General features: G+C 32.1%; 1 protein-coding gene across 2 annotated transcripts in view; it reads left to right on the forward strand.

The window, feature by feature from the left end:
- LOC117123997 (AF4/FMR2 family member 4-like) overlaps nt 1-19,559 on the forward strand; it is a 112,860-nt gene that overhangs the window by 53,052 nt on the left and 40,249 nt on the right. For both annotated transcript variants that reach the window (XM_033270101.1, XM_033270102.1), the window contains exons 8-9: nt 10,166-10,220; nt 12,227-12,273. In XM_033270101.1, coding sequence (XP_033125992.1) covers nt 10,166-10,220; nt 12,227-12,273 — 102 coding nt within the window. The remainder of the gene's footprint in view (nt 1-10,165; nt 10,221-12,226; nt 12,274-19,559) is intronic.

The following is a 19,559-nucleotide window of genomic DNA, read 5'->3' on the forward strand; positions in this document are numbered from 1 at the left end:
TTGCACTTTTCAATAACTTTCTCTTCCCCTGAGGGTACACTTCATGTCCTCTGTAGCCAGTAAACCAGCACACTTTTATCTGTCCATGACAGGGGCCGAGTGAACCAGTACACCGGAGTAACTCCCTACTCATCTCGAAAGATGTACTGGGTTCTTTAAAGTCCACATGAGCATTTGTGTACACTGGGCCTACGGTTTATAGTCCTTATCCGAGAAGACTTGTTCCACCACCAGAACTACAGGAGCGAGCCAGCCGCAAACCTGTGCCGATATTGTTGGCTCTGATCACGGTGCCCCTGCCTTAACCGCTCGGCCATTTGGCTCGCTCAGAATATATATAATAGCATGGTTTCCAGCTAGGAATCTAGAAAAATAATGTGAGCATAGTTGAAAGAATGAGATGAATGAGAATGAGAGAATTTTTGATAAAAAGAAGACATGGTTGAGATTGAGAACTATAATTTGGAGATAAAGCACATGGCAATAACAAGCAATTGAAGACATTGGAAGATGGAGGACATAGTTGGGAAAATGGGAACTTCTTTGGGAGAATGGAGACTTTGTTGGAAGAATGAGAATGTTAAATCATGACTGTAATAAGACATAACACAACATAAAATACAAAATATATTTTCTTTTAATAAACTAAGGTAAAAAACAATTCGATGGGTCATTTGTAATTTCTCAGGCCTTGTACTTTTACTTTAGGATGTACATTTACTTTAGGTCCTTATACGAACACACACTTGAGTTCACATCCTTTCATTACTGTTCAATTGCCTACAGGTTAATTCTCTATTAATCTTCTATAAGAAATGAACGAATCTTCGTTTTTAAAACATGGCAATTAATTGCTGATTCATAACGATATCAGGTGCAGTTATGTGTTCATTTGTTATTAGGTTGGATTACAGATTTAATTTTTGAATACCGTATTCTCATACCTGACTAGTGTGTACAAGTTGCCACTTGCGTTTGACTCATTAATATTCACATAACTTAATTGCTACACTGGAGTTATACCAGTTATAACTCATTAATATTCATATAACTTTATTTTTTCCCTGGACCTATACCACTTATAGCTCATTAATATTCATATAACTTTATTTTTCTCCTGGACGTATACCAGTTATAACTTATTAACATTCATATGACTTTATTGCTACCTTGGACTTATACCAGTTAACTCATTAATATTCATATATCTTTATTGCTACCCTGGATGTATACCTGTTAACTTATTACTATTCATATAACTTTATTGCTACCCTGAACTTGTACCAGTTAACTTATTAATATTCATATTACTTTTTTGCTATCCTAGAATTTCTGTATATCAGTAGTTTTACCATTTTGTTTTCTGTAACTGCAAAGTAACATAAAATATTTACTCATTGTGTGACAGAGGGCATGTTGGTAGAATGAGGATGCGGTGGAAGTGAAGAAAAGCGCGTTGAAGATTACAAGTGAATTAAATCATAGTGATACAAACTGTCTTCATTTTCTATCAACCATGATTGGAAAATCCATTATAATTAGAATTTAATTTTTACTCTCGCTTTAAAATCATTGCCACTCAGGTCGTTAAAAATAACGTATGCAAAAATAACAACAAAACTGTATTTAATTTATTTATATTATTTTGTAATTATAATCTTAGTGTACTTAATAACAGGTCAACATATGCAGATAGATAGATTTTGTATTCAAATTAAAACATCTGGTTTTCATAACGTTACTGGCATGCATATCTCCCAACACTGCGATTCTGGCATTTTTTTTCTAATATTGATTTAGAACTCGAGTTAAGAGTGTTTCCTGAAAGTGTAATGTTGTTAAAAGCCTTTTTGCCTCCCAAGTTGCCGCTTGATATTTTTGAACTTTGACATTGAGCATGTTTCACAACTCGTTGATTTATAGTTTGGATTTTATTAGATCCATATACTGTTTTGTGAAAAATCGTTGAATGTGAAGTTGAATGCCCACAATTATTTGAAACGACTGATAAAATAAGAGAGTTTTGACTTAAAATCATTAATACATTTAGAGCCTGGTTCACAAATGCGGGGTCCCGAACACTTTGTGGTTGCTACAACCAGCTTATGTCTTGTTTGTTGATCATCTTGTAAAAGTTGTGATTTCATTGTGTATTTTTTTATCTTGGGTCAAAGTCATCTAATACAGAGACATACTTTTCTTATTAATTTTTCACGGTTTAAACATGATTCTTTATTATGATATTGATGTGTAACTATTTTGTAAACAGTTTTTTGGCTTGAAATTTCTCGAACACAAAGTGGCGTGTGCGTACATCGTCATTGGGAGCTTGAGAATATGGTTATCGTCACAATTCATTGGCTGTGACAGAAGATCTGTCACACGTCATCCAATGTGGTCCCACAGCGGATATGCAAACGCCAACCTATTTCCCAGGCCTTCATTACTATCTGACAGGGCAACACATTAAGAATATGATCCTAATTCTGCTTCTCTCATTTTCTCTTTTATTTCACTACTCTGACACATCCGTTTTGTCCCTTTTATCAAATCAAATTTACCCATTAGGGTACAGTCGGAATAGAGTTGAAATTTCAAATCCCATCATGATAGCATATATAATCTATGCTTAAGTTGTTTTTTTTCATTATCTTGACAGTGATCTGGTTATATGTATTCTGTCTTTATACTGAAATAACACTTTCAGTGCTAAAACACTGATTTCCAAAGTGGTTTTGTCTTAACAAATAAAAGAAAACAATTGAAGAAACAAAATTAAAATAATTTCTTAAAATATTGATAATACAATAATTTACATTGGAGAATAATATGCATGGCAGAAAAAAAATATAATGATGTAAGTTATCTTATAAAGGATTTGAAATAGAAGTTTTAAAATTGAGAAGTGTCATTGATTCTAAGTTTATTCTAATATTATCTGGGAGGTTATTCCATAATTTAGTTGATCTGTAAACAAAAGTTCTTTTACCTTGCATATTATTCCATGGATGTTCAATTAGAGTATTATTGCTTTGACTTGTTGTACAGTGCGAGTGCAAACAATCATTGAAAACAAAATGTTGAGATAAGTATAATGGAGCTTGGCCCTTTAAACATTTAAAAAGCATTGTAAGTAATTGTTCTGCCCATTTATCAGTAAGTTTGCACCATCCTAAAGAACTTAAATATCTAGATTGTAAATAGATATAGAATAGTAAATCAGAATATTGTTCTTATGTTATTTACATAGACCCTTTAACTGGGTTGCAGTGGATTTATGTTTTCTTTTAATAAAAATCTAAAATTTGGCCAAAATGTTAACCAAACCATCTATCTGTCACTCATTGGTCTTAAATGGGAGGTTTAATTAAATTATTGAGGGTATTCAGGTTTTATGACCAATAATAACCATTAAGAAAAAAGCCATGTGACAGTGGTAGCAAGTGAGAAATTGATGTCTAAACAAATTGATAACCTGATTCTTTTTTAAAATAACCAATTCAAGTTTCACATACAGATTGTATCTTTTGATTGACTGATTGATTTATCTTACCATGCCAGGAAATATATGCAAATTTATGCTTGAATATTAATATACATTTAATTTTACACAATGAAATTTTAAATCTTAATGTTTAAGGTGTGTATTCTCTGCATGAATCTAGCTTAGTAGTTACACATTAACTAATTCTTTTAAAGGCGGGCAATCGCTGCGTCATACAACGGTTGGCTGACGAATCCAAATCCGCTCCCTGTGAGTGTTAGGAAATGCCATACCGTCTGCTGATTGGCCGTAGCAGTGTGAACAGATCATCATTAAAAACAATCCATCACATGCGTGCGGTGGGTTGCGTTCTCACCGTCATGCGTAGTGAGTGCTCTGCTTAACGTTCTAGAATCAGGACCTTATCCACGGTAATTCCTATTATTGCTTGTATAAATGCACTAGTATTCTGTGCAGTAATCAATGTATTTGGGCCTAAAGCTATTCATTGTGTATGTCTGTACTTGAATGATTTGGGTTTATTCCAACTGTCTGTGAGAGTGTGCGAGGATGATATATTAGCAAGACTGAGCTAGTACCTCTGTCTTTCTTGTTTTAGAATTTCTTATGATTTTTCTGTTTTTTGCAAATTTATTTTCATGTTCTCTTTTGGGTAGTTATTTTTCATCGGTTTTTATGATGAATTACAGTAACTGATGTTCAAACAATATTCACTACATTTGATCTTTCATACTGATGTTAATGAATCAAATAATGCCAAGTATAATCATAATGATAATGATGATGCTGATGAAAATGATAATAGATTACAAGAAGAGCTTAAAGTTAAAGAGTTTAAATTATGCATTTGTTAAGGTGGTTGATAAATTATTTGCAATAATTTTTTCTCAAAAATAAAATGCTGGTACTTAAATATAAATTAATCTGGACTTTGAATTAAAAAAAAACTTCTTAAATGTTTAAATAAACCTAGTGTGTTTAAAATTTATATTGAGAGGGTCATTGTTATTATTGGTATTATTTTCCAGATGGTTTTACATCTCTTTAACAATTGACATTATTAGGTGTTGTGTTATCTAGGCTGTTGAAGCTTGGGAATCGATGGTCGTTCATCGCTAAATCTCCAATTCTCAAAAAATGAGTCACTGCTAGAAAAGAGATTGATCACTTTACTGAAAGCTAAATCCTAAATATCTTAAGGCTAAATTAATTAAAATATGTGTTTCTCATTGCTTTTTTCATCTTTTCTATTTTCATCTTTTTTTGTTTACTTTTTTGAGCATAAAACATCCCGCACATTCTACCAAAAACATCCTTGTAAGAATTGGGCGTCTAACCAATGACTAGATGTATATGAAAGTATGTTTAAGGGTGCCACCTTTTTGGAGAATATAGAGAAAAGTATGACATCATCTTTAAAAAAAAAATTAAAAAAAACTTGATATGAGAAACATCTTTGTTTTTTAATTTGTCCTAATATGTGTGTAGTCATGAATTTTTTAAACTGTATCTGTAGCCAATTTCCTGCTCTTTGTTTAGTGTAGAGAGTTGACTGATGGTATTTGTGCAGTTGTTAATACATACTCACAACGAGGTTGCTGTTATGGAATTAACAGTCTTAAAATGATATTAACGATAGATTAATGATTCATTCTTAAGTAGGAGCAATAGTATTAATGATTGTGTCAGTGGTTACAAAGATGTTATTCATACATGGTTTTGCTCACACCTTCTCATCTTTTTTGTGGAGTATTAGTCATTCTTAGGGTGGAGAAGTACAGTGAATTACCAAAAAAAATTTTATTTTAGAAATAGGTAGTTTGACATATATACTTAAAAATACAAACATCAGTTATCCACAAAAAATGTTATATTTCCACCAAAAAAATTATGAAAACAATGTATATATATTTAAACCGGAAGTGCTAGTTTTTAAACAGGAAGTGATTATAACCTCCAACGTATCTTTCAGAAATGGTATCATATTCACTCAAAATTGTTATTCCTTCAAATCTAGCTTTAGCCTAAGACAGGGAACTAGAGTACAGTGAGCCCTCTTTGTTCAAAACATTTTCTTCCAACAACAAAATGGTAGCTTGCTTGCTTGATGGTGTACTGTACATGTGACCCAGATTTGATGGTTGATTATTTTTATTGTTGTCGCAATAAGACAAGCTTTCCAAAAATATATACTTTATTTGGGTTATTGTGCTTAACTTGTAAGTTATGAAACATTAAATGTTGGTATTGAGCCTGACTAAAATTCACTGTACTCGCCACCTTAAGCATAGGCTGGGTGGATGGGGGGTCCTCAAGCCCGTAGCCAGGGGAGTTCGTTGGGTTCGACCGAATTAAGAAATGTTCCCCATATTTTCGAATTGTAAATTGTTTATATCCAGAAGACTATCAAAATATAAGTTGTCCAACCAGCTTAATAATAATATTGATAATAATGTATGTATTGTTTGTGTTATTTCTGAACGTTTCTATCTGTGTTGTTTTAGGTTTTGTATGGGTCTTTGTTGGTTCTACCTTTTTTTTTTTAGTATGATGGTACTGGTTGATCAGATTGTTGATGAGTATATAAGTAACTGCTGTAACTAGAGGACTGAAGTTCAAAGTTACGAAAATGTACCTTCTTTCGAAAGAATTTTCTAGCCATTGATCCAGTGCATCTAGTACTGTTTGAAGAACCCTTTCCTTTTTAGTTACTAAAATGAAGGGTAGGAATTACCCTTAGTCTACAGACGATCACTCCTTCGTAGGCCTAAGGAAGTTGTCTACCTTTATGATACAGGATGGAGATTAGGTTTAGATTTATTCTGGTGTTGAAATACATAAATTTCAAGGTACATCAACATAAATATGGTAGATTAGCAATGTTTAGAGTAAAGTTACAGACCGCTCATGTAATCTTCTTTATGATTGGCATTTTATGATATCGGCTTCATCGCTACAATTAATCTTGAACATCGATGCAGCTGATGACAGATGCTAAGGCCTAGTAGTACACTGCAATATATTTTTATGTCAACATATACATATATATTTAAAGCTGTTTGCAAAGATAAGGACATATAAAAAAAACATATCAAAAGTTGGTTAGTAGGATTACACTCAAGATGAAAACATGAGGCCAGAAAGGTTTCCACTTGCTTTTTCTCTCCCTCATTTCCTACCTTCTCTACCTTCCCACACTGTCTCCCAATCATACAGTAGATTCCAATAATCTTTTCAAAGAATTTGAAAAACAATTAACTCTAATTAGTTTTTTTTTAAATTTATTTATTCTTCATTCCTTTCCTTGTATTTATACCACTACATCCTTTTAATATTTCCTTTCCCATTTGCAGTTTATATTTCTTTACTTTTTTTTCTCTTTCCATCATTTTTCCTTTTTATTCACTCATCCTTTTCCCCATCATTTCTACCACATTTTTCTTGTCCGTACTTGTTATGGTTCCCTTTACCACCCTTTTTCGAATTCGCATCCATTTGCTCTTTTTCCGTCATCTCTCTATTATCATCTCTTTTCTTCTCATCCCATTTCCATTCTCTTACCATTTCTTCTTTTCTTGTTTTACATCTGTCCTTCTCCATCAACCCTTTTTCCTCTTTCCATCTTTTCTGATCATAATATAAATAATATTTCATTTACTCCTAGTACATATATTCCATTAAAAAAATGTGTAAGTATGTAATACATCTGTAAATATGTAATACATCTAAAATGGCACCAGTCTTTTCCAACCATCTTCTGTTTCCACTATCTTCTTCCATTCTCCCCCTCTTTATTATTTTCAATGTCATACATAGCACTTTATGTGTAGAGTATTAGTGCGCCCTCTAGAGTTAACTTGTTGCAAGATTTTCCAAATTGTTGCTGTAACTGCATATGCAAAGAATTTTTATTTTTAGATGAATTTTGCTTCAAATTTAGCATCTGCCTTTTGTGTGTTTGCAAGCTGTTTTCTGTATAGCAATCTACCATATGTCATCTGTGACATTTTATATGTTGTTTTATGGTTTAGTGGTCCGTCTTACAACAATTGTTAATAAATTAACAGTGGTTTTGTGAAAATGTGATTCATGCAAAATATGTTTGATTGGTTAAATTCTAGACTGGTACATTCCCTGTTAAGTATTGCTTACTTAAATTACTGATGCATTTTTTTTGGGAATTTACTCATTTAAATTTCTAAAGAAACATCTTCTTGAGTGAATGAATGTGCATAATTACAACTTGCTTCTCTCAAATGGATTATTTTTTTGCTGTAAATCTTAAAATTTCAGTGAATAAGATTATTAAACCAACAGTTTTAATTTACCTTTAATTACCCATGGACTATTTCATAAGATTAAGTAGATGTTTTCATTACTTAATAAATATAGCAAGGCATTGGATATAGGTATTATGGTTGTTTGACCATCCAAAAATATTGAACATCTGATAGACCAAAATATTAATCATTTAAATGTATTTGAAATTAGATTAACTTAATAACTTAATCCAGATAATTGTAATCAGTGGATTAAATCAGGATTGGATTAATCTGTGATTGCATATTTTATAATCTAAAGTTGATTTGTCCTATACTCTCTTTACCTCTATGACCACTAATCACTACAACACATATCTTATGATCACAAATCACTTGAACACCGGATATTAAACAACAGAGAAAACCTACTTGAAGCACTTACCATAATATCTCTACCTTTAGTACTAGTAATTTTTTTTGTCTAACATTGTTTGATTAAATGTTTTCTGATGACTTCTAATACACATGGAAAGACATAATTTTGGATCAGATATGTCATTTTATATGCAAGTATTGTTATCAGCCATGGCTTATCTAGGAGTATCGAGGCGGATTTAGGGGAGGGGGGTGGCCCGGCCCTGGTCCCACCTTTTGGGAGTTAAAAAAAGAAGAAAAAATAAAAAAGAAAGAAAAAGGAAAAGAAAAAAATGATAGCCCAGAACACTTCAAATGTTATTTTTGGGCGTTTAGAACACAAAAAGTTTGTGGGAGAATGCCCCCGGGCCCCTAGTACATTGTTGTTTCGATCGGCCCAACTTTCGCCCCCACTTTTGGACATCTCTGGATCCCCTCCTGCGTATTAACATGGGGCTGATGGGCGGTGGGGTGTGAAGTTTAAGTGGGGGAACTTGATGATTTGTAAATGAGAAAGAATTATCTGGAGAAATAAGGTGATTTAACTATTTGAGTGTAATTTTTTTCAATCAATAAATTTTCTAGAGTAGTGGGAACAAGCTTTTTTGCCTTCCCCTTTCCCTCCCAGATATACCCAGAGTCTAATCAAACATCTATTACTGTCTGACAGACAAAGAGATGATTGTGTATACCTTGCTTATCAAGAGTGGGTGATAGCCCATGGCAGATAATTCTTTGACCCATTTTTAACAAAAAGCTTTTCTTTCCCTTCAACTGATTTATTAATAGATCCAGATGAGATAACCTTCCTGTTACAATCATTGAAACTCTTTTTGGCAGTATTAAAAAAATGTTGTCTCCTATAAATAAACACTTGATACAAAAACAACAATAAGTAATTGCTGAAATGGACATGACTAATAACAAGCCTAAATATTCAATAGTTCTGCAGTTCATATTTATAATTTTTTGCATCCTCATATTTACTTGGCAAAAAATGTAAAAAAAAAAATAAAAAATCAGGTCGGGAATATTACCTATGCTTTGCGTGTACAAAAAATATTTTTCTTATGAGGCCATTTAAATCTAATTTTAAAATGTTATTGGTGTGATTAATTAAGTTTAACAGTATATGTACAATGGCTGCTGATTTATTATTAAAGAATTTTTGAGTGACATAAATGTATAATTGTGTTGGAATGCCTTTAAACTTCCAAAGAGTAATTCTTTGGAATTTTTGTTACCTGGAGACAAGGACCTCATAATTTTCCAAAGATCACCGTTTCTTTGTTTGAAGTAATTTGAATCTCTTAAATCCAAATATCAATGGTATAATAATAGTGTGTTCTGTTTTTTTTTTGTTTTTTTTTGCATTACTTTGATAAGTCGGGCATTTATTTTTAAGTATGTATGTATGTAACAGAAAACAAACCAAGATATCTTGCATACATGAATTCATTTCAATTAAAATTCAATAACAAAATAAAGGACAATTACTGATGGGAATTTAAAATGTTATTTATTCTCTAATACAATTTATTATTCTATTATTTATTTTTTTAATGTGGTTTTTGTATATTAATAGCAGAAAATTTTTTTAAAGGATTGAAGTTAGGTCTTTGGGTCTTAAATTCTGGCACCCTGACCACTCAACCACAATCTCAAATTCTTTATTTATATTTTCATAATAAAATCTGTGAATTAAATTTGTAAAATTTACTTGTTTTAGGCCTCTCTGATCTTGAAAATTAAGGGTCTTCAAATAATATTTGAGTCGTAAAGTTGTAAAAATTTATGGGTTTACAGTAATTCATGTACCTTATGATATACAACCTAGTGGGAGATAGAGTTTCACTACATTCAGGTTACTTGATATAAACGTATCCATTTCTATTATACTGGTATGTGAACTCCCATTATAATGACAGCATTACTTAATGAATAATTTATATATTTTAAAACATGTCCTGTTTCTCTTTCTTAGAAATGGATCTGATCACCATAACATGTCAAGTGATGACGAGAACGATGATTCCATGGTAAGAAATCTTTTTTTTTTATGTTTCCAGATAAATATTATCATAATTGTCTTTGTCGTCAATCATTGAAAATAAGTAAAATACCATGAATAAGTATCCTATCTAGCGCCCTCTATAGTTTGTATGTAGGTGGAAACTGAAACTGCAATTAATTTTTGTAAGAACATATTCTGTGTAATAATCTTTGTAATATAAGACTCTATTGTTGTAATCCAAACATTTTTGTTGCTGTAGTAGGATTATTATTTGATTTTCTTTCATGCATCTCATGTTATAACTGTTGTTCCTTAGAATAAATAATTTATATTATGTCCTTATAATTTATGATACCACTGTAGATTATATTTCTGTCAGTTCTTCAGTTTAAATCATCAGGCCCCCAGGCTACAGTATGTAGTAATTCAGTTTATTTTTGACCTTGTCATTTTTTGAATTAATTTTATTCTATTGTTGACTACAATTCTACTTATATTTTCATTTATTTTGTGACGAAACAGTAATAATAATATTTCTTTCTTATTCAAAGTTTCTTTATCAAAATATTTTCAATATATTATAAATATAGTAAATAGAGTAACAGAAATACAGTAGGTGTAGAAGTGATAAAGAAACATTTAAAACATCGACAATAACACGAAAAATATTAGGTGGATGAGAAGAGTTTTAAAGCCTGTGTTAGTTCTACAAAATTAAATTGCATACATTTTCATCAATTGGTCCATTTTGATTAATTGCACTATTGCTTGTTGTTTGAATATTTTTACATGGGTTAGGGGGTTACATGTGATTTCCTACAAACAAAAATAGATAAATAAAAATATGATTTGTAAACAAAATTTTAAAAACGGATAAAATTAATAGAATTTAGTTAATGGCCACTTAAAATTTTATCCGAGAAAGAAATTAATAGAAATGAAATTAATATAGTCTCAATGAATTTTTTCTGAACTTATGTTTATCTCATTTCGTACAACATTAATCTTAAGAATTTTTCTATTACGAAAGTATCTAGTATCCTATCTTGGCACCTTTAATTTGAACAAAAATATGATTTGTAAATGAAAGCAAAGGATACAGTTTATAGAATTTAGTTAATGGCAAATTGAAATTTGATCTTAGAAGTTATTAAAACTATTATTTATATAATCTCTCAATGAATTTTCTCTGAACTGTATTTTTACCTTTATTTATATAAAAATCATGAACAGCATTGCAGAAAAATCCGAAGAACTAAGTAGATTATTTAATATTGAATTATTACATGTTGAATTGAAATGATGAAATCACATTCATAGAATCACATTATAAGTCATGCGATCAATTAGTCTTGAATGTAATCTATTAATAAAACCAGCCAAGCAATCTGGTTTTATATTTGCCATTTCCCACTACTACGAATGCTTTGTTTTGTTTTAGTTCAACCATAATTAAAATCACTTCATTTATCTTGCTTATTAGTATGTCACCCACATTCACTGTTTAGTGAAATCCTAGAGAAAGGAATCAATTATTCTAAGCCATTACACAACAAGGAGCTTATTCAATCGGATCATTGAAAAACCCGCGACTTGTTTCTAATTCCTATTGTTTGCTCTATTTAACTCCAGATATTCAGCCCCTCAATGCTTGTAACATGGGCCACCCCTCGTAGACAAATGTAATAGCCCAAGCAGTCGAGGTCAACCAGCAAGTAGCGAAAAATCAGCATAAGTTAGTTAGGCTGTCTGTAATCAGATATCTGTGGGCTGTGTAAGCCAGTGGAGGTATAACTCACAAATCACATATCACATCTGTTTGTACACTGCATTACATGCAGAATGTTTTGTTTGTTGGGCCATAATTCCTCCAGATCACCATAATACCTGGAAACTTATAGTCTGGCTTCGTCTTGCCTCGTACATGTACCAGCTAGTTTTGCGCATGACCGTCGAACGAGTATATGTGGATCTAATTAGCCAAACGGATATTAATTAATGAACTTCTCTTCTTTCCTATTTCAACGTCAGGATCACGTCCGTAATAACGGCGGTGCTCACGAAGACGGATCCCCCAGGTTCGTACACACTTTTTCTTTCAGTGTTGTATAATTTTGTTTGTACGAATGCTTGTTATGATAAAAAATGTTTTATTATTAGTACAAGACTGCTACTGTCACTGTGATATTTTATTTCCATGCTGCACCAATCACAATGTCAATCATTGACCTCATTGACCTGGAAATTGGGCCAGCCGGCTAGATATTTACAGGATGATTTTGATACTGATATTGATGCATATGATTAAGATGACTGTCTTCTTGAACAAGGTTGTTATATAATTATTTGATGTCAAAGTCAACCTTGACCAAATATACCAGGTTATTATTAATATCGCCTGGTGTAGTATTTAATAACCCGGTTATGGGACAAAACACTCTTGATAAGGATGAGTTAATAGGGATAATTCTCTAGTTAACATCAAAATATCAGACCAGTCATTATATTTGTAGACTGACAATATAAAATATTATTTGATGTAAAATTATTTTTTAATATTTCCACTTTTTTTTTTATTACCATTGACTATTTTTTTTTTTTTTGAGGTTTTTTGTGTGTGTTTGTAGATCACTAGTCTGTTTGCTTGTTTATATGTTTATGTATTTTTTTTTTTATGTTTAACATGAATAACATGATTTGTATTACTACTATATGATGAACATAGTGTCTGTATGTTTAATGTGTTTGATAAAGCCTCAGGATATTGCACAAGGCCTATTTATATTATCAATTACAGAACCTTGAATAATTACTTGCACTTGTCAGATATCCACACAATCAATTAATTCCCTATTGACCTCTGAGCCCCGACCCCTGATGTTTTGTGTTTGTCCATGCGGAACGGTAGACTTTGGAGTGTCTATATTCACTCAGCCATGACTGGCCTATCTTAAATTGAATGTAAATAATCAGGAAATATTAGTGCAAAACTGTTATCTTTTGGTCTCAATGTTTTATTTGATGTAAAATTATTTTTTAATATTTCCACTTTTTTTTTTATTACCATTGACTATTTTTTTTTTTTTTGAGGTTTTTTGTGTGTGTTTGTAGATCACTAGTCTGTTTGCTTGTTTATATGTTTATGTATTTTTTTTTTTTCATGTTTAACATGAATAACATGATTTGTATTACTACTATATGATGAACATAGTGTCTGTATGTTTAATGTGTTTGATAAAGCCTCAGGATATTGCACAAGGCCTATTTATATTATCAATTACAGAACCTTGAATAATTACTTGCACTTGTCAGATATCCACACAATCAATTAATTCCCTATTGACCTCTGAGCCCCGACCCCTGATGTTTTGTGTTTGTCCATGCGGAACGGTAGACTTTGGAGTGTCTATATTCACTCAGCCATGACTGGCCTATCTTAAATTGAATGTAAATAATCAGGAAATATTAGTGCAAAACTGTTATCTTTTGGTCTCAATGTTTTGTCAATTTTATGTAGAAATATTGGGATTTTGAGGGAGATAAGCTTTGAAGTAGTGATTAGTGATTTTCACTGATAATCTAATAGCAAGGTACATTGAGATTGATAACTCTCGTAAAACTAAAGAGGGGAAAGATACAAAACTGTTTATAATTTTAAAAATGAAAATTATATCAAGGAGGTACATACAAAATGATTTTAAAAGTCATGTTACTTATCAAGGTGTTTTGAAAATGAAAAACATAATTCTCATTTTTCTTGTTTTTTTCATCCCAATGGACCCCACCCACGCCAGAAATTTTTAGACCCCTTCCCCCGTCAAAAAGCTTTGACCCCTGACACCCACACACAAATTTACCTGTACTTGGGTTGTTGCTTACTTCATCCAGGTATCTTACACCCAAGGCAGTATGTTATTTATCAGATAAGTTTGCTAAAATATATTATAATATTTACCTTTACTTAGCTGGTGATGTAGGGAAATATGTATTAGTTAATTTTTTTATCAACAAAACTTTGTAGCTCTTGTGATGTTATTATGAAAACTTATGGCGTTATGCAAAGGTCGTCCCATTTAATCCTGGTGATTATAACTTAAGATCTTTCTTCATGATTGTGGTTTATGAATCTGGTTCCAGGCCAATTTCGTGTAAGTCTTGAATATTTTGAGAGTATTTTAGAATGAAGTGAATTCTATCTTTTGCCCCCATTGGCTTCTACGTTGTAAAATTCCAAGTTTATATTAAAATATGCCTTTTTTGAGGCATAATACGAAAGTAAATGAAATGAAGGTAAGAATTTTGAGTCTATTGTGAGTGTCATGCATGTTTTACTTACTGAAAACACCCTTTTTCACTATCGTTTGTTGTCTTGCATACAATAAAGTGTTCTTTGGAATTAGTTGAATAAAAGTTACCTACCTGTATCCACCTACTATGTCATACCAGCTCAAGCGTACTAAACCTACCTGATAAATTAACACACTTTAATTAAAGAGAGTTCTATTCTTGTTATCAGTTTAATTGATAAGCTTATCTTAATCTACAAGATATACCACAAGTGTCAAACTAAAGTAAACAAAACTGCAAAAGGCAAATACAGTACTGTTGTACTGTAATCTTATTTTTTTCACATTTTGATATTTTGTTAAAAATTAAACAAGAAAATTCTAATGTAATTGACCAAAACATAGTTTATAAACAGAATTACCAAAACAAGGTTTTTCACTTTTTGGGGTGGGGGGGATGTTTAACGCTTGGGAATGTTATTGTTATTGCTGCGAAGCAGCCAATTCATATTCTTGACAGCAATTTGACCTCTGAAAGGTCATTGATTGTCAAAAAACGAGGGCCTAAGACGACTGAAAAGCGGAGTTTCCTTCTTTCGTTCTGCCGGGTAAAATCAATTACTTTAGGCGACGTTTGTAGACTAACCTACTCGTACCAAAGTCGCATGTCGCGACGCTGGAGTATTACTATTCAGCGTTTTTACTATATTTCTAGGTTTCCTATTTCTACGTTTAATCGGCCCATGTCTCAGCCACAATATTTTGAGGCCAATATTTACGAACCCAGTTAAACTTATTTACTAGCCTATTTCAGCGTGCTAATTATTACATTTAGGCGACGCTTGTTGTAGACTGGCATACACGGTACCAACGCTGTTCTAATATAGACAATGGGTCGTGTCTCATATTATTTGTTACATTTTTATTATTCATTATTTTCACTTGACTCACATAAATAGTTTTGTTCGAAGAACATTTATATGCAGTTGTACTTCGCAGCACTTCACTTGCAATTTGCAATTTCTAGTTATCTAAAACTAAAGAGGAAGCCATATTTCCCTTTGTTATCATAGCGAGTGTCATTTTTCTCACACTTTACATAATTCTAAATATATATTCTTTGTCTAAAGCTTTATAAACCAGAACAATTATTTCAATTGCCTACTTTGTTTATTTTAAGGTAAGTTATTTACTTTCAATTGAAATTAATAAAGGAAACAATTCCTCTCTGATTAACTGATGCAGAAGCAATGCTGTTCCTATGTAGTTTGCCCACACTTATTATTCATCATCATGATCATCATCATCATGATCATCATCATCAACAACAACATCATCACCATCACAAACATTGATTGTTTTCATCATCATTACCACCAGAAACAACCTCATAACATAAATCATCATCATCAAAGTGAGATCATCATCATTGTCAAAGTGAGATCATCATCAAAGTGAGATCATCATCATTGTCAATGTCATAATCATTATAATCATCATTGTTGCCAGTCATCTAATATTTTACTTCATTTCATAATTTTTTTTTTTTTTTTTTAGAAAATGCAATTATCCCTATTACCTCTTGTACAAGGTTATTGCTTAATATCTTGTAATTATTTAATCATTTCTTCTTGTCTAAAGTGCTTAAAATTTGGATTGCATAGTCCAACCGCAACATAATCACTCAGACTAATATGCTAAAACGAAATCGGAAAACAAATTTTGTGGCTCTTCTAACGTCAACACATTCATTTGAAGGATGTAATTTAAATACCGGTACATTTTTTTGAATTCCTCGGACCAGAAAAATCATAAATGTTTAAACGTAACTTCTTTCACGGAAATTTAAATCCTTTTGGAATGCTGAGAATATTGATTCAGTAGAAACACATGCATCATTCTTGCGAAAATGCATATAAAATTCTGTGTATGCATCCTAGTTGAGATTGGCCAGGATTTCGAGCAGACCTAATTAATTGCGTGCAAATCAATACATCGTGCATTGTTGTTGACACCATTCTATTGGAGAGGTGTTCAAATTAGACAGTGTTCCAAAGGTGTGATACACAGTTAGTCAGATGTTTGTATATATGTGTATTATATATGTTATGTTTGTATATACATGTTTATATGTGCTTGGAAAGTAATCTCTATATTATAATTGCATGAAACAACACTTAAACCAGAACTAAATTGAAATTATTATTATTCTATCACCTACTTGGCCTCATAGCTATTTTGGTAGAGCAACCATACAGAAAAAAGATGGTCTTTCTTTTGAATCCTGATGGTGATATATTTTTTTGCAAAAAATTTAATAAATCATTAATTATCGTAAATTATCATTACATTAAATAATTATTATTTAATGCATACTTACTGTACATTATTAACCACAAAAATCATTTGTTGTTTTCCTTTCAATTTTCATTCAAGTTCGGTAATCATAGTTCCTCTTGTATAAAGCGAACCTTCTTAAATACAAAATTGGGCAGATTTCAGAGGATGGGGGGTTATATCTGGGGAATCCCCATTTAAATCAGAAGGCAATTTTCAGCACTTTATGCTTAATCCAAAGCCAATATTTGTCTTTTTGTTAGAGTACTTGTAAAAGTCAGCTAAGGTACTCATTCAAATTATACCTGGGCTTTTGCCCGAGGAAAGGCTGGTATGGAAATTGGCCGTACAGTAGGGGGAGGGCCTATACCCGGGGGAATGTAGGCACTAATTATAGATGAAGTACATAGCATAAGTGTGACTACATGTTAAAACATGTTGGCAAGGAATTAATGAACAAACATGCCATTCTTAATTATGTTACAAAGGATGTGAAGAAGAGACGACCTCCAGTAGCTTATTAACATTTTAAGCTCATTCCAAAGATAATTTTTTGTCTGTTTTTCGAAGGTCGTTAATGGTTTTAATTACTTCAAAGGGTGTGAAATCAGATTGAAAGTGACGCCATTTTGAGTCGGGTCGAAAAGCGTAAACTTAATATTTATAATGTTGAATAGACCCTCAGCTGCTATTCAGAAACAATTAGCTGTTTGTAGTAATTGACGATTGTGTATATAAACCGAGTCTTTTAATTGACAGATCAGTGGATAGGTCATTTGCTACTCAAACTTTCAGTCTTGATTCACTGAATAATAAAGTTGACCTAAATAAATTGGCTCTAGAGTTTTATTTTATCCTCCACTTTGATTTTTCCTTCTTTCCTTTTCTCTTCTTTTCCCTTTCTCTCATTCCCTCTTCCTCCTCTTTATCTACCTTCCCTCTTTTTCCCCAAATTATTCTTTCTCCTTCCCCTGTTTTGACTTTTCTAATTCATTTGCTTACACTACCCTTCTCCAGCGGCGGGTCAACCTATCTTTCAATCAGACACAGACTGATGTACGTCTGTGGTATGTTGCCATTTTTAAAACGAAAAACATTATAATTGAGATAATTAACACTGAAAAATATAATACCTGTAATAATAATATTTAATAATAACTGCATCCATATATATGCGTCTACAACCCACCCCAGCCCTACTGCTTTCCTTCTCATTTTATTTGAAATGCTGTCATAACGCGTTTATGTTCTTTTTCAGTCATTTCAATGAATGGCATTGAGTAGTACACCCGTGTTTGTTTATTTTGTGTCTTATCTCTCATATTAATCTGTTATTAAACATCGAGTTGTTAATACGGACCAACTCATTTATTTCTACGTTAACCATTAACCGTTTGCTTGCAATGTCTACTGTAAGTGTTGGATTTCCCACAACTAATCAGTTTGACTCCTTGATTGAGCTATTTGTTCCTAATTACCCGTGTGTGCGATACGACCTGGGAATATTATTTGGTTTTACTACTGTAGTTTCTTTTTCTCACAATACTGATTGTGACCTTTATAGTTTAATTATAAGTAAAATAAAACACATATATTTCTTTTAATTTGATATTATTTTTTGAGATAAAAAGATTTTATTTATATTGTAAAATATACAGTCAACAATTTAGTATAAGGAAAGTTAAATTTCTACAAGTTTTACTTCTTCTGGGTAGGTTTGCCTCTGTAGAGTTTTAAAGGGATCATGGGTCAAATGAACCCAAGCATTGTGAACTCTTGATTGGCTTTTTCCTGGGTAGAGTTTAGGGGACCATGTGTCACATTAACCCAAATATCTTGAATCTTCAATTGTCTTTCTATTGGAAGATATCCATTTGTGGTCAAAAACAAAGTAATAGAAATTTGTGGAATGCCTTTAAACTAGATTCAAAGCAACTCTTAAAAATACTGTATAATAAAACATTACATAGTTATAACAATGGATAATCAAAAGTCAAGCCGCATGTGTAAAGATAATGCTGTCTGTATTAAGTCACAATACAAAATTTCTACCGTCATATCTTTTTTATTGATTAAAGATGATTTGTATGAACTTATTATTTATAAAAATTAAGTATCAAACTGAGTGTAGAACGATATTGCAATAATTGATATAAACTTTTAGAAAAATCTAAGCGAGTGTGCCACCCACCAGGCCTCTTTGCTCTGGTATAGGGCAGATGGGGGGTGGGTGGTGCAGACGTGATCGCGCCACCTAAATTGTATTAAGAAAAATAACTGTTGTATTGCATTGTTGATATGAAAATTAACGAAATCAAATCTGGTTACATAGCCCATCAAGACTGCAATTTCCAGGCACGTAGAGGTTCTCCAGAGTTTCGAACCTTAGCCTCAACCATGGTGGACCTGAGGTGGTGTGGACTGTCACACACCCCCTACTGCCAAATCCTGCATGCGCCCAGCTGGTGTACAGCAACCGAAAAATATATCAATCTAATTGTGGAACAATAGTGCAATAATTGATATAGAACTTTGAGGAACATTTCAGACAAAATCCAAATGAGAGTAGTATACATAGAGCTATTAAACAACTAGAGTGCTGACAAGATGGTGAAGCAATGCAGAGTTATGTATGTGTACCGTCCAAGATGGCTGTCATAGTAAAGCGCCACCTTCAGGCTTAGTATACATAATATTACCATAAATAAGCCCTCTGACTGACTATTATTTCATTAATGATA

This window comes from Anneissia japonica, unplaced genomic scaffold, assembly GCF_011630105.1.
Source record: "Anneissia japonica isolate Jap-2015-1 unplaced genomic scaffold, ASM1163010v1 scaffold981_len364101_cov180, whole genome shotgun sequence".
NCBI classification, from domain to species: Eukaryota; Metazoa; Echinodermata; class Crinoidea; order Comatulida; family Comatulidae; genus Anneissia; species Anneissia japonica.